General features: G+C 51.4%; 5 protein-coding genes across 5 annotated transcripts; 4 read left to right on the top strand and 1 right to left on the bottom strand.

Moving 5' to 3' along the window:
• Nucleotides 1–21: 21 nt before the first annotated feature.
• Nucleotides 22–4082, bottom strand: HETIRDRAFT_471897 (uncharacterized protein; the record flags this gene model as incomplete). The annotated part of the gene is made up of 5 exons (XM_009545119.1): nt 22–386; nt 478–2634; nt 2687–3358; nt 3414–3857; nt 3912–4082. The coding sequence occupies 5 exons, from the start codon at nt 4080–4082 to the stop codon at nt 234–236; spliced, it is 3597 nt and encodes a 1198-aa protein (XP_009543414.1). The 3' UTR covers nt 22–233.
• Nucleotides 4083–5795: 1713 nt separating this feature from the next.
• Nucleotides 5796–7430, top strand: HETIRDRAFT_170089 (uncharacterized protein; the record flags this gene model as incomplete). Its single annotated transcript, XM_009545118.1, has 9 exons — nt 5796–5825; nt 5881–6048; nt 6204–6312; nt 6399–6510; nt 6583–6710; nt 6767–6933; nt 6988–7029; nt 7101–7266; nt 7342–7430. 9 exons carry the CDS (start codon nt 5796–5798, stop codon nt 7428–7430), a joined length of 1011 nt encoding a protein of 336 aa, XP_009543413.1.
• A 304-nt stretch (nt 7431–7734) lies between these two features.
• Nucleotides 7735–8594, top strand: HETIRDRAFT_312340 (uncharacterized protein; the record flags this gene model as incomplete). The annotated part of the gene is made up of 4 exons (XM_009545117.1): nt 7735–7798; nt 7853–7994; nt 8077–8204; nt 8263–8594. 4 exons carry the CDS (start codon nt 7735–7737, stop codon nt 8592–8594), a joined length of 666 nt encoding a protein of 221 aa, XP_009543412.1.
• A 413-nt stretch (nt 8595–9007) lies between these two features.
• HETIRDRAFT_471894 (uncharacterized protein) lies at nt 9008–12497 on the top strand (the record flags this gene model as incomplete). Its single annotated transcript, XM_009545116.1, has 5 exons — nt 9008–9131; nt 9191–9361; nt 9452–10076; nt 10130–10461; nt 10522–12497. The coding sequence occupies 5 exons, from the start codon at nt 9008–9010 to the stop codon at nt 12399–12401; spliced, it is 3132 nt and encodes a 1043-aa protein (XP_009543411.1). The 3' UTR covers nt 12402–12497.
• A 2116-nt stretch (nt 12498–14613) lies between these two features.
• Nucleotides 14614–15518, top strand: HETIRDRAFT_170086 (uncharacterized protein; the record flags this gene model as incomplete). The annotated part of the gene is made up of 5 exons (XM_009545115.1): nt 14614–14650; nt 14720–14870; nt 14952–15064; nt 15120–15401; nt 15469–15518. The coding sequence occupies 5 exons, from the start codon at nt 14614–14616 to the stop codon at nt 15516–15518; spliced, it is 633 nt and encodes a 210-aa protein (XP_009543410.1).
• Between the last annotated feature and the right edge of the window lie 17 nt (nt 15519–15535).

Below are 15535 nucleotides of genomic sequence, written 5' to 3'. Positions count from 1 at the left end.
CCGACATCAGCTGATTCGCGTTTACGCACAACAACGATAGTACATTTATCTCAGCCAAGAAAGCAGACATACGAGCAACTAGAGCAAAGCAGATATTCAAACAGAAATTGCAGTCCGGCGTGTTCGCGACCCTCCCGTTCGCTTCCGATCCTACAGCGCCACGACCCTGGTGGCAGAGCTATCTCAACGTCTCCCCTGCCTGCCTGACATCAGATCCTAAACGCGTCTCTTCATCACTGCATGTTGAATGGCGGACCGAGGGGGCCACCAAATCCGTCTTGAGTGAGCGGATGGGGTGGCAGGCCGGGCAGATTAGCCAAATTCAGATTCGGAAGCGGGCCAGTATGGATCGGCGGCGACGAAGACGCCATCGCCGACTCGAATTCCTGAGCAAGTTTCAACAAAACGCGAAAAAAATCACACAACGCAGATCAGCGGTGTTCAATGCACCAATGCCACAGGTCGCGAAATACTCACGTCGACGTGCTTCGACGGCATCCGGCTCGTGTTCATCCGCGCGCTCGGCACCTGCCTCAGCTGCCGAAAGTCGTTCGCGTTGTACGTCTTCGTGAGCCCCGTCACCGCCGGCGAGCGCAGCAGCGCCGTGGGCGGCGACACCGTTGCGAGCCCGAGCACGTCCTGCGCGTGCGGCGGCGTCGCGCGCTTCGGCGTGCCCGGAGCAGTGGCGGAGGAGGCCCCGTGTGCGTGGCGCAGCGATGATGAGGGGCGCAGAGCCATGAGCGCGTCGAGCCGCGCGAGGGGGAGCGCGAGCTGTGAGGGGAGGAGGGTCGAGGGCGGAGGAACCGGCGCGTCTTCCGCGCCAGCGTCTAGCGCGCGCCGGACGGCGTTCAGGACCGTTCGAGGGTCCCCGGGGTCGGGCTCGGGGTCCTGCTTGATTTTGGGCTCGCCGCCGCGATGAGACGAGACCGCGGGCGCGAGCGCGTCCTGCAGCGCATCGCACAGGTGCACGAGTGTGTCGCGCGAGATGCCGTTGAGGTTCGCGAGCTGTGGGAGCCCTGCGCGCGCGAGACGCACGAGCCACGAGAGCAGGGCGAGAGCTGCACGGGCTTCGGGCGCTGTGAGGAGGTCGGTGTTTGCGAGCGCGAGGCAGGTGGCGCTGAGCTCGGCGGTAAGGGTGTCGGGATCTGCGGCGATGGATTTGGGAGGGACAATGCGTAGCGCTGCGAGGGTATTTTTGAGGGCGGTTGCAAGTGGGAGAGGAGAAGGGGAGGAGTGGGTGCCTCGGAGGAATGTGAGGCCGAGGGAGAGTGCGAGGGTGGTATCGAGGGTGCTGTCGAGAGTCAAAACGAGAGTTTCTGCGATGCTCAGCTGCGAAGGAGAGGTGAGACGGCAAGAGAGCATTGTATTGAAGCAGGCAGCTAGGAGCAATGCGGGCTCAGTATCGGTTCCGAGGTACTTGATCGCCTTGTGTGTTGCTTCGTCAGAAGAGCTAGAAATGAGATCATCCAAAAGGCGCAGAGAAGAGGCTACTTGATACTGGATGAACAACGTGAGGTCCTCATGCGCCGAGGGTACTTCGAGGCTCTTCAAAGATGCCCGCAGATGCTTCAGCTCCTCTAGCAACAGCCACTCGCCAATACCAATCATGCCATCGTCCAGCGCGGTCAGCCTTCTTATCAGATGAGCCCTGTTCTCCACGTCCAAGAGCCTCAAGAAGCGTGTCAGATCTGTCAACACCCGCGGGATGACCTGTTTAACCCACACCACGTCCTCGTCTTCACCAATGTCTATGTCCATTCGTAGTGGCATCGGCAGTAAATGGTCCACGAGACTGAATACCTGGACGAGATGGTACGTCGGATCGCGCTCGCCGGCACACGTTCCATGCTGCAACAGTGTCCTCAAAAAGACTTCCGCCTCCCGTGGTGGTTTCGCGAGTGTGCGCGCAAGCTCGATGCACGCCACGCGTGTCCGCTGTGCTGCGTCGCACGCGTCGCACCCTCGAGTATATCGTGCGTCGGCCGCCTCTGCGCACACATACCAGTCTGCAATCACCCGCACTGCTGCACGCAGCTGGCGGCCAGGGAGCGGGTACACCGGGACGAGGTGCTGTACTACGCGCATTGCCTCATAGGCGAGACTGAAGAGCCCCGACACGTCCTCCTGAGTCATGTGTCGCGGCGCCGTAAGAGAAAATAGGCTTTGTATTTCCAGCGAGACGGCTTGGAGGGTGTCGATGAGGTGCAGTGCGAGCCCATGCCCGCGCTGTTCCCAAAGCGTGCTCAAGGTGCGCCACTCCCCCTCCAGCCCCTTCCCGAGCTCGCGCCAGACCACCGCCAAGGCGACACGTAGCATTCGGACTGCTTGCGCACTGAGCACGCCCTCGATGGGATGCAAGAGCTCATCAAGCGCGGCTGGCAACCCATCGTCAGCGAGCAGTGCGAGCGCGCGGAGGTCAAGTCGTTTGTCTTCGCTGATGACGGACAGGCCGGGCTCCATGTTCAGGATGCATTCGATGAGGGATGGAGAAATGAGTGCGCTCGGTTTGCGCGTGAGCGTGAGGAGAATATGTTCCGCGTGGATTCCAGCCCGCGTAGGTTCATCGTTTTCGTTTTCCGTCATCGCTCCGAGGCGGAAAATCATTTGAGGGAGGAGCAGTAGGTGATCCAGTATCTGTACCCAATTAGCCAACGCACATGAAACCCAAGATCTGTGATGAACCCACTTCGCGATATCCTTTGACACCCTGCCACACCCTCAATATTCCCAGAACTTTTTCCCTGCATTTCTTATTCGGCAGACTGTCCGTGTACGCGTACACGGCAAGAACACACGAGATGCCGATAAATGTACGCAAGAACGCCACAAAATCGTCGTGCGTCGACTGTCCCCGCTCGCCCGCCTCCTGCATCAGCACGGGCGGGTGTGGGGGTGAGCGCGGGAGCACTGGTTTCTCCGCCAGTCTTGTGAATATCTCGTTATGCGATACGAGCGCTGCGAGCAGTACGCCGAACATCGGCTCTTCCATGCCGGCTGCGCGCACTAATTCGACGGCAGTCTCAAAATCGGCCTGCGTGTTCCAGAGCGCGTCCGTGAGCACCTCCCAGCCGTGAATACGAACAACAAGAGCTCCTGCGAATGACTTCGTCGCAGCGTCTGCTGCGGCGTTGTGCTGGACTGCGAGGAGCACATCTTGGAAATTGACCGCGGCCAGCTGCCGTGCGATGTCCGGGTTCGTAGAGGCTACGAGTAGTCGGAAGAGCGTGTCTTCGTCGATTGTGGTGGGGTCGAATATGGCTCGCAGGTCTAACCGGTCGAGCAGCAGCCTCGCGAGTTCCGGATTCTGCGAAGCTGAGCGGGAGAGAATCCCAGCGACTGCATAAGCCTGATCATTGCTCTACGATAGCAAAGTTGGTGTGCGGCTCTTCGATTCACTGATGGAGAGCACGAACCTTGGGCCCTATGGCGTCAGACACGCGATCAACAAACTCTTGTAGGACTTCGTACGAGACGTCGTCAGCCACGGGTCGACCGAGCATCTGGCAAGCCTTGTCTAGGTCGAAGTCTAAGGTGTCTTCGTCCAAGTCGGGATGTAAGTACGGGAAGTCTGGCAAATCCCAGTCGTCGTTGGAAGGTTTTAGACAGAACATCAGACGAATCACGAGAGAAAGTGGGGGTGCATCCGGGATAGACTCGAGGAGCTGACGAGCGAGGACGGTCGGGTCGGAGGAGTTGGATGGGTCGATGGACGAGGAAAGCGGTGTCGGCTCGAGTATGGGTAATGGGGTTGGCGTATATGGGATCGGAGAAGTTGGACGTTCTGCAACGACGTCGCCGTAGATGGCCATGGACACCTTGGTGAATTCGCCTTTGACGATCATCAGACGTGTTGCATACTAGGGAACAGCATATGCTACTGCGACAATGGGCAAGATTTATGCGGAACGTACATCGTTTCCCATATCGACTGCGAAGTCTACTGCGCCTCCTGCGTACGCAATGACGGAGGGAATTAGAACATTACTGGCCTTCTGCTTTTGTTTCGCATCCGGAGAGCCGACAGGCTGCGCATTGAAGAAAACTTCGAGGAAGAATGCCTCTGGTTCAGTTTCGCTAGGCATGGTATGTCAGTGAGTTGATCGTCACAGCAGACGAGAGGATGGATATATAGGCCCTGGATACAGAGCGGATTTGGATAGTTGATGAATAGTTCGCAGGCTGGCTACCATGACAAGATTTGAATTGAACGCGACATGCTTGTAGAGGTTCACCTCAGAGCAGAGACCCCATGCATAGAATCAATATCAACATTGAACATGCACGCGCGGCGCCGCGAATAACACTGCCGCAGTCGCCACGAAAGACTACATGTAAAGCAGGGCTGAAGGATTGGAGACCACTCAAAATGACCCAGTCCAATGCCCAAGACAATCTGTCCTATGATTGAACTCACCCCCGTCCTTTGGCAGCCTCGCAGCGACACGTCTTCCTCTCATCCTCTACCCCAACTATTCCATATGCTTTCTGATCTCCATATCCAAGGGCAGAAATGACACTCACGAGATGATCTCTGGCTGCATCTCGAATGGCGTCATGTCCTTGGGGAAAACGCGTACAGAACGCACGCGTACGGGGGCGGAGAAGCGTATAGCTGCGAGCTGTGAGGAACCCGTTGGCTCGAGCGTGCACCAGTGGAGGAGCTTCATGGCGTCGTAGCAGAAAGGTGCATAAGGTGGTAAAGTTGAGAGTTGAGAAGGTCGTCACCGAGTGGTCCACTCTTCAAAGCCTGTCGGTCACTGTTGGCCTCGTAGACGCCGTTGGTGGGAGAGTCCAAAAAAGGAATGTGGCCACTCATCATCATACGTCGACGGTCCACCTCTACATTCAGCGAAGGCTACGTATTCGAAGGATCGGGCACGGAAGAGAATCACAGGCTCCAGCGGGCTATATCTGAGAGGCGATGCAACACCGCACTCTGGCTGGTGGGCGGAATTCATACAGTATGTGTTTTTGCGAATCTTTAGACTGATCCGGCTTCTCATTACTCTGGATGGGAATTGTTATGATGGCTCGACGTGGTAGTGAATTCATAATTTCCAGCTCTACATGGGTGATTATCTATCGTTGTATCTGAAGGTAAGAGACCGAACAGCACGCTGGGCTTGTGTGTCGAGAGCGGTATCGTTGTCAAGTGGTTGCGTACAACTGCAAAACCCTGTATATGCCTCTCTCGCGCGCCTGTAGCCCTCTCAACTCTACTAGGCGACTCTGTTATTCGTTATCTTTCCTCCTAATTTTAAGATATTATCCGTCATGCTGGGTAATAATTCGGGTGAGTGACGTGTTACTTCGAACGCAGACTGCGAATATGGGATATTTGCCTGATCATACATCATAATGTAGTGTTCCATGCGCACCACTGGCCTTCATGATTAGGAGTCAGAATCAGGAAGGGAACTGGGCGAGAACAGTCTCGGCCTATGAGAACAGGCAGAACAGGCAGAACAGGCAGAACAGGCAGAACAAGCAGAGCAGGCAGAACAGGCAAAACAGGCAAAACAGGCAGAACAAGTACGGTGCTATTAGCGGACGCAACACAGAGTCACAATGTGAGCTCCTTTATTGCGATATATTATGTGCTGTTTCCATATGCCGCACTGCTTCAATAATAGCAGGAACAAGCTGTAAGAATCGACTGTGAACAGCGAGGATTCAAGGCAGTCGGCCTGAAGCGCATGAACGTGCGGGCGATTGCGCTGTTGTGACTAGGTAGGTTGTTTTTCTGTCATGAGCTATCGACAAACATCTAACCCATTAGATGTGGACTCATCTAAATGGCATATATGAAGACAGTATCGTGCACTGTACGTGAGAGTTCCTGTTTTATACTTTGCCATACCATAGACATGGTTTGAACAGGAACAGGACGTGAAGATGACGCGTTCCCGGAGATTCAGCCACCGCTGTTCCAAGAACCTAACATCAGCCACCAGTTTGTTCTACGTACTTTCCGGTCCCTGGAATCAGTGCCACATCACTGTTTGGAGTACGCTTTGGCTGGGGCTTTGTCTCGTCTATTGTTCGATGGTGCGCTTGTGTTGAGATGTTTATTCGGGCTTTTATTTCGGGATTTAACATCCTGTTCTGTGAGACACTCACCATGATATAAAGTTCCCTGGGTGCGCAGGTATCCCGATGCCATATCTCCTCTCCTCCACTTCTTGCGACTACCCTTCTCCTAGAATATTCCTTCTTCTCCTTCGCCCCTTCACCTCCCATTTTTAAGAGCCTCCAAGATGGAGAACCTTCACCATTCCCCCTATGTCTACGGGTTGACCACCCGTTTAGAGAGTCAGTCCGGCCCTTCTCAGCAGTGTTTCTGAAGCACTGACGTTGTTTGTCTTCTAAAGCCATTAAGCTTCATGGTAATTTGGAAGATCCTCGCGCTCAATCCCCTTATCGGCGTTTGACCATCTACATTGACAACTTTGTGCAATGGGAGTCGAGTATATGCTCATCGGAGTATTCATGGCGAGTAGATACACCTATGTACGTCTCCCACGTCTCTCAAACTTAGCTGGTACTTGCCTATTAACATGCCACATTCACAATTTGAGTTAGACACTTCGCCGCATCCTCAAACATCATAATAAAATTGTCCAGCCCGGATCCATCGCTCGTGGTGGACTCCGGGACTAGTACGCAACTTGGAAGTTTCAGTGGTAGAGTCATTGAGCTTCTCGACGGTCGTGAGCCCCTCCCTTCCTTCGAGCCATGTTCATGCTCAAGGTCTTTCATTGAACAGATAGCGTACATATCGGGATAGAGGGCAAAGTTCACTGCCTGGTCCAGCTCGCTCCTGTGTATCGCATCGACATGCCCACTCATGACAACTTTTCTAGAGGGATCATGCATTCCCTGCACAAAGCAGCGGAATGCATACTCACTGCTGATAAAACACAATGGAGTGGCGTACGTCATTGGTATACTCTTTTTCCAGTTTCGTTGAATAATAGCATGCCACAGGTCCACCGTAAGATCGTAGACTCATGTCAAATTGTAGTCTCAGTGTGCGAGGCGAGTCAAGAACTGATGTGTCATTGACTCAATGACACTTATGCTATCGCGATATTCCATAGGAATCTCAAGATGAGGCCCATGACAGCCGTATCATCGACTTGGCGGAATGTTTGTGCAAGCTCTACAAGGCCGTTCCCTCACAATCCAATGCTTTCGTAAAGGCGGTTGCAAGGGAAGCAGTCCAGATTGCTTCACTGATCGACAAATATGAGAGGCTACCTGAAAGTAAGTTGTTCATTTGGCTAAGGGCATGGTGAACTCACCAATATTTTCTTTGCCATTCCGAAGATCGGAATCTAGAAGACGATATGAATCAAGATATGGGAGAATACTATGAAATTGTCCGAGCTCGCTGCGAGATTTTGATGAAGGGTCTTGACACTGGTTAGCCAACTGCTTGTCCAGTGGCATGCCCTAGAGGTGGTAATCTCAATCATCACCAAGGCAGACTTTGATCGCACTGTGTATCTGAATGATCGTGCTTTTCTAGCTGTAGCCATATAAAGTAGTTCATTCACACTTGTAAGCAATCCAACATCGATTATTCGACATTGGTGATAGCTTGTAGGTCATGTGTGCTGATATGTACCACGCTACAGCCACCCACAAGCCTCGTTGTGCATCACTTAAGCATGCCTACTCACAATGCTAATTCCCGTGATATCCAACCTGCGATCTCCATCCTCTTTGTCCATGATCACCGACACAGAACACCACGAAAATACCTCTCCTCTAGGGCTTGTGGCTCATTGCTCAGGTATGTTCGTCTTCATCAATAAAGTGCCCCTAAATTTGAACTCGTTCCGGTTAGCTATCCAAATTGAGGGCAAGCTCTTACAGAAAATTGGACTTGGTGGTCGGTTTCTGGTCGTTTACGTTGACGATGAGGAGAGGTGGAAGTCCAAGAGACTCTCTAGCAGATCACCGCTGCATTGGCAGCAGGATCACCACATGTGAGTCTCTCGATTTTGCTACATTTCTCACTGATCATCGCATTGAACGCCGTTTCGATACTCGATGGCACGATCGACATAGGTGGCTTCGGCCATCCTCCAATATCAAGATTGAGCTTTTTCGCAAGAGTACAATATCAATCATGCGCCCCAGCAAAAGGCAGTTCCTTGGAAAGTTCTGTGCGAAGCTCGTTCACTTGCTTGGAAATGGTATAGCCACCAGACTCTCTATGCGGCCTTTGAGCATCCTTCCTGAAAGCCTTGTAAGATGCAGCATTTGATATGACTGATGACTCCGGGAATATGCTCGACGGCATTCAGATCAAGATCAAGCTGGCGCTCATTTCCCATTCTCCACGAGATATAACGGACAGGGTTGACGCTGCAATCTCCCGCCTCGACGACAGCATACTTTCCCAAATATCGAAACATGTCAATATATCCGAGTCCGTCACCGACGGCGTTTACTCTTCTACCCAAATGATTAGTAGTTGCATACCGGCCCTTGGCCAGACATTCCAGGCGATGGTCAAGATCGCCCGTATCTTTGGTGATGCAAGTCCATCATATCTTCCTCCCATTACGCTCTCATCATGGTAATTCAAATCTTGTTCACCAGACTCATCCAATATTGAAGGTTTCATGCACGATTTTATTCTCAATGTATGAGGTGAGGGCCTCTCTGAGCCTCTTCGTAAAATTCCTAACTGGTCATGATCAAAACGTTTATCATAGGCTTTAAAGAATGAACAGGTTCTTGACGAGTCTGTTCGAGCCTTGGCAGAAACCCTGCGTGAGATGGTGTACGCGGCCAATGACTGTCCTAATCTACGGGTCCTTGAAGGCACAGAGAATGTGATTGGGGCGATTGGCCGCATATCGCTGCAGATCACTTCTCTCATTGACGAGTACACAAGGCTTCCATTTGCAAGTACGTCAAACACAATGCTCGTTTTATAATTATTCATCCCTGATTTAATGGTATATGCTATCAAGTGCGTAGTGTACGAGACATGTTGTCCGATGATATGAAACAACGCATCGTATCGTTCCAGACGCGCTGTCAAGATTTGGTAGTCAAGTTCAACGGTAGGATGAACCGCGACACGAACGTGACTATTCATCAAATTCAGAATGGTGCATCTTCTGTCACTTTTGCTTCAAATTGAAAGGTTACTGAAGTTCTGTGCTACTAGCTGCGCGACTTGAAAAGGCCTTAGATTGGCTGAAGGCACCTGATCCATCACAAAACTATAACAATGCACGAGAAAGTCACCGAGAAGGAACGTGCCTCTGGTTCCTCACTGGAAAGGAATTCTCAGAATGGAAAGAGAGCACAGGGTCGCTACTGTGGGTCTACGGGATCCGTACGTCTCTATTTAAGCTTCAATAGTTTTCATTCAGAGCTGGCTGAAACACTTTTCTAGCGGGGTGCGGTAAGACAGTACTATGGTGAGGAATCTACTCCTCTCTGCACCTGCATGGATCAGCGAGCATTGTATACAGCTCATCCGCTATCAAAGATATCACGATCCATTGTGCGGCTAATCCTTCGTGCGCAATCGCATACTTTTTCTTCGACTCTAGGGACGCGCAAGATGGCCTTCAGCGACACGGTGGCTTAGTTCGCTGCCTCATCAAGCAGCTTGCGATTCAATGCAATGGAATGTCGCCTGCTATAGAGAAGCTACTCGGGGCCGGCAATATGCAACCGTCCCTGGAGTCTCTCCATATAGCCCTTGAGCTTCTTCTCGTCAAATTTGAACACGCTTATTTGATTGTTGACTCCCTGGACGAATCTATAGAGAGATGGAAGGTTCTAGACTGGTTGAAGGAGATCACACGGAGGGAAGCGTTCAAGCACAGGACACATCTTTTGATCACTAGTCGAGATGAAATCGACATCAGAGAATCTATCGAATCGCTGAGCGTCGTGAAGGTCTGCATGGAGGGACAGGTAATTGACGATGACATTCGAATGTACCTCGATTGGACATTACGGACGAGTTTTCACATGAAGAGGTGGGAACACGCCAGAAAACGGGAAATACAGCAGAAGGTGTCAGCAATGTCGCAGGGAATGTATGATACCATTTCGCTTACAAGTCATGTTGATGTTGACATTGCAGATCTAGGTTCCGTTTGGCTGCGTTGCAACTCGAGGAGCTACGAAATTGCCACAGTATTCGTGAATTGGAGACGCAACTTGGCAATCTTCCCCGCAATCTAGATGATACTTACAATCGCATTCTATCAAAGCTCGACGAAGCGCCTCTTCGAACAGCGTGGAAGCTTCTGCAATGGCTAGCCTTTTCCGCTCGTTTGCTACGACTGAAGGAATTGGCAGAGGTCGTCGGCGTTGACTTGGAGACCAAACCGTACCCTAAATTCCGTGCTGACTCACGGTATTCTGATCCACAAAGCGTTCTAATCATATGTGCCAATCTTATCAGCGTTTCTGTTGAAGGTAGGGTCAACCATTTTGTCGAGTTTGGTGATGATGCCTCACTGATAATCCATATGCTAGGAAATGTCCAGCTGGCGCACTTTTCTGTCAAGGAGTTTCTTCTCTCAATATCACACCGCTTTGGATTCACAATCAACTCGCAGTCGTCTCACTCGTTGATTGCACAGACTTGTCTCGCGTACCTTCTTCAATTTGATACCCCAGAGATTTTGAAGGAGGATACACTCGACAATTTTCCACTCGCTCAATATGCAGCGGAACATTGGATATCCCATGCTAAATTTGGCACCAGTGACAGTAATTCCGATCCCCTGCAGGCTTTAATATATGCATTCTTCACTGCCGACAATGACGCCCCCTTTATTTCCTGGGTCCGTCTTTATGACCTAGATGAGCCTTGGTCCGAGCATGACTTCGAAAGAGAGCCTCATGGATCTCGTCTCTACTATGCTTGCTTAGCTTGCTTCCAGGATATATCGATGGCTTTGTTAGAGGCTGGCGGCGATCCAAACACGAAGGGGGGGAATAGGCTTAGACTTAGCGTGCTACAGGTTGCATCAAGAAGTGGACAATATCGGACTGTACAAAATCTACTCGCGAAAGGCGCGGAAGTGAACGGGGAGAGCTGGAACGGCAGTGCTCTAAACTTGGCATCAGCGAGAGGTCACGGAGAAATAGTGCGACTCCTGCTAGAAAACGAGGCAGACATGAACATGCGAAGCGGGGAAGGCCAGAACAGCGCTTTGCAGGTAGCATCACTTGCGGGTCATGAAGTCACCGTACGACTATTACTCAAGAAGGGCGCAGACGTAAATCTACTAGGAGGTCTATTTAACAGCGCGCTGCACGCGGCATCGATGGAAGGCCACGATCGAGTCGTACGAATATTATTGGAGAACGGCGCGGAGGTCGATATGCCAGGCAAAATGGGCGTTACTGCACTGCATGAGGCCTCAGAGAATGGCTTCTTGAACGTCGTGAAGCTCCTGTTAGAGAAGGGCGCTGATGCAAATAAGCGAGGTGGACACTACGGCACGGCACTACAGGCAGCATCAGTGGGAGGCTACGAAGACATCGTTCAAATCCTTCTAGACAATGGCGCGGACGTAGGGATCCAAGGGGGAGGGTGTGGCAGCTCATTGCAGGCAGCAGCATCCGGAGGTAACGGGTCAATCATGCGAGTGCTGCTAAAGAACGCCAGCATACCAGGAAATGTCCTGAAAAGCTGGGACAGAAATGCAGTGGAGGCAACGTTACGCGGTGGCCATTTGAAGATCGTGAAACTGCTGTTACAGAATGGGGCACAGGTTAACGTGCCACTGGGAGGGCAGCATGGAAGCGCGCTGGGAGCCGCGTCGTTCGAAGGTCACGAAGAGACGGTGCGACTGCTATTGGAGAAGGGTGCAGAGGTGAACATAGAAAACGATAAATACGGCACCCCACTGCGGGCGGCGGCATTGGGAGGGCACGCAGAGATTATCAGCCTTCTGCTAGAGAAGGGTGCAGAGGTTAATACACCGAAGGAGCCTCATGGCAGTGCACTGCAGGCAGCAGCATCCAAAGGACACGAACGAGTCGTGCGATTACTGCTCGAAAAGGGTGCTGAGGTGGACAAGGAAAGTAAAGAATATGGCACCGCACTGCAGGCGGCGTCAATGAGCGGACATGAATTGGTCGTGAAACTTTTAATCGAAAAGGGCGCAGAGGTGAACAAGCGAAGTAAAAGATTTGGCGACGCATTGCAGATGGCATCAAGACGTGGCCATGAGCACATCGTGCGACTGCTGCTTCATCATGGCGCTGACGTTCACGTCCGAGGCGTTGGTCTATATGGGAGCGCGCTTCAGGCAGCGTCCATAAGAAAGCACCAGGCAATCGTGGAGTTGTTGTTGGAAAAAGGGGCGGTGGGGCCGGACGACGATGCTGCAGGTGCTCATTGATGACCGACATTTCCGAGCTAGTAGATTTTAGCTGATTGGTATCCTATCATTCAATGTCCGATAGCGTATGGAATTGGACAGTTCGTCGGGAGAGTGACAGTGTCACATTCATGACCACTCACCGGGTTTTTTCTCGTATGTATCGAGCTGGGTGATGAGAGGAGATGAGCCACTTGTGCGACTGATACTGGAGAAGGGTGTAGATGTGAGCCTGAAAGGTATAATTTTTCATGGGAGTGCGCTTGAAGCAGTGGCATATAAGGGCTACGAGCACCTTGTGCGACTGTTGCTGGAGAAGGATGCAGACATAAGCATGCAAGGTGATTTTTGTGGGAGTGCGCTGCATGCAGCGGCATATCGCGGCCATGAGCAGGTTATGCGACTGCTGCTGGAGAAGGGAGCATACCCCAATGCACCGGGGAAACTTGAAAGCACCCTCCAGTCAGCGGGTCACAACCAATCGGTGGTCAACCTGCTACTTAAGTTCAGCGCAGAATGGTTGGATGGAGAAGAGAGTCTGCCGGATGGTGATAGGGTGAGTCGAATAGCGAGAAGGATTGATCCGAATGTCCAATATTTGCATGTACGAGCATATACATACAGTATCTGCAGTTTCGGGCTTATAAATGCGACCATAATAACAGAGAAGAGGTAGGAAAGACGGCTCACTGTAATTAACACGCATTTGAACAGGCTACATATATCTTGACCGTCCCGAGGGTGACCTCAATGTACTCACCTTCGACGCTGACTTGAGTATTTTGCGACCATGTCTGGAGCTTATGCCTTGAAGTGACCGATGCTTGCTGTTCTGATGCTTGTGTTCCTAGCGGCAGGCTTAAAAGGAACCAATGTGGGCTGTGTATGCAGATAATATTATTGTCCAATAGCGTACAAGTAGGTACGAGTACGTGCCTATATGTTACTATCCCGTGCTCAAGTCCTCCTGTCACGCCATTCCTCTCCCCTTCTCTTCCTCAGACTGTCTCATTCTATGGCTGCTACACACGCCGGTCACCTCCCCCTCCATCGTACCACACTTTTCTCGACGACTCTCCACGCACAAGTATTGTTGCTTCTTGACCCCTTACTAGCTTGTAAACATCTACGCCTCCCGCTGCATATCCGCACCCCAGTGCATCTGTCACTTCCAGCCCCTTCCTAATCACAACAGCCTCAGATGCAGGTGCAGACACCATGAAATCCGATGAGTTTAGCACGGACGATACCAACGAGCGCAAGAAGAGCTATTCGAGACAAGCTATACCGCACTGCACTGCACGATGCAGTAAGTTGTGGACACATCGAGACTGTGCGATTCTTGTTGGAGAGGTGGCAAATGTAGTCATGCATGGGGAAATTCCGCACCATAAGCAACGTCACAGGGAGGTTACGAAGAGGTTGTTTGCTTGCTACTGGAGAAGGGTGCGTGGAATAGGAGCTCACAAAGTTATGTCTGCGTCGATATCCCTTGGAGGGCCCTGGGGAATGGAAGCCGGGACAAAGTCCGGGCACAGTCGAGGAAATTCGGCCTCGTTATGATCAAGTCTGCCGTTTAGAGCGCGTGCAAACCTGCGGCTCGCTCAATCTGACGTTGATATTCGCCGAACATGCAAACTTTTTAGGCTCAGTGTCGCGTCAATCCAGAGAGTGAAGGAGGAACTTGGTGGGTGGTGTTAAGTATGGAGGTGGAGCAATATAGTCGAAACTGGGAAAGGATAAGAATGAAAAGCGGCACATTTACCCGGGTTTACGGCATATTTAGAAAACTCCACCCAATAGTGGTCGTTCGCTCTGGCTGACAAATCTGACTAAAACACCCAACCTGTACGCAATTCGGGTTAAACTCTATCTGATGCTTTCGACGTCACCAATCCATCCAAATTGGGCCGGGCGCTGCGTTGGACCGTCGGCCGCGGAGGCCTGAAAGTCTTGTGTATATGACAGGAGACAATATTCCACGAAGTGAGTAAAATATCGTTGATCAAGCCTTCTATACAGATGGATAACAGGATGAGCGCTAGATTATGGAGATCTGTGACTGATTTGTGGTCAAAATCGTGGAAATTGCTACTAGGCTTCGCAGCCTCGAGGCCTCCAACGTCCTCGAGATGCCTCGCGACAAAAATGCACTCACAATCATAATCCAATCTTGCGACGGCCATCTTCTCTGCATTTGAACTCCTAACACGACGATACGCTGAAACTCAAAATGTCGTCCCCTCTTGGACTTGTAGCCCATTGCACAGGTGACCAATCCATCCGACAATGATCTCAGTGTACGAGGAGCTGATTCTGTTGTGAACAACGAATATTAGGCATCGAAATCGAAGGACAACTCGAGAAGAGTGGCGTCGGTCATGGATGGGGTTCTCGATTTGTGGTCGTTTACGTCGATGACCAGAAGGAGTGGAAGTCTTCAAAACAATCCAGTGGCTCACCGCTTCTTTGGCAACAGGACTATCGCTTGTAAGTACCTTAAGTTTATTTCAATCATTTGCGAACTCCTCAAGAGTGAGTCTATTACTGATCACTACGATTATCACGCAGTGACTTTCGGCCCTCCTCGAGAATCACAATCCAGCTCTTCCGCAAAGGCATACTACCTCTAAGGCAGAAACTTGGACGCTTCTCTGGGAATCTGATCGAGCTGTTTGGAAACAGTGAGTTTATTGGATTTCCTGCGAGCTTCAATCTTCATGCTGAAAGCTTCGCAAGATGCGGCCTTCGATATGACTGATGAGGCCGGAAACAGACTCGACGGCATCAAGATCAAGATCCAACTGGCACTTATTTCCAAGCCTCCGCAAGATATCATGAGAAAGGTTGACGCCGCAATCTCCCGTCTCGATGATAGCGTACTTCCTCAGATATCGAACTCTGTCGCTGCATCTCCATCTGCGATCGAGGGCTCCTACACTTCTTCGGACGACATCAGCACCTGCATCCCGTCCCTTGGCCAAGCATTCGCTTCGACGGTCAAGATCGCCCGTAAATCCGGTTATGCAAGTCTATTTATATTCTACGTTCCTTTTATTCTCAACAATGTTCACAATCTGTGCATCAGGCTCACCCAGTCCTCAAGGTCTCGTGCGCAGTTTGGCTCTCAATGTATGAGGTGAGAAACTCGTCGT

The sequence above is a fragment of the Heterobasidion irregulare genome (genome assembly GCF_000320585.1).
Source record: "Heterobasidion irregulare TC 32-1 unplaced genomic scaffold scaffold_03, whole genome shotgun sequence".
NCBI lineage: Eukaryota > Fungi > Basidiomycota > Agaricomycetes > Russulales > Bondarzewiaceae > Heterobasidion > Heterobasidion irregulare.
Note: the sequence above shows the minus strand (reverse complement) of the source record. Positions and strands in the feature narration are given on the sequence as shown.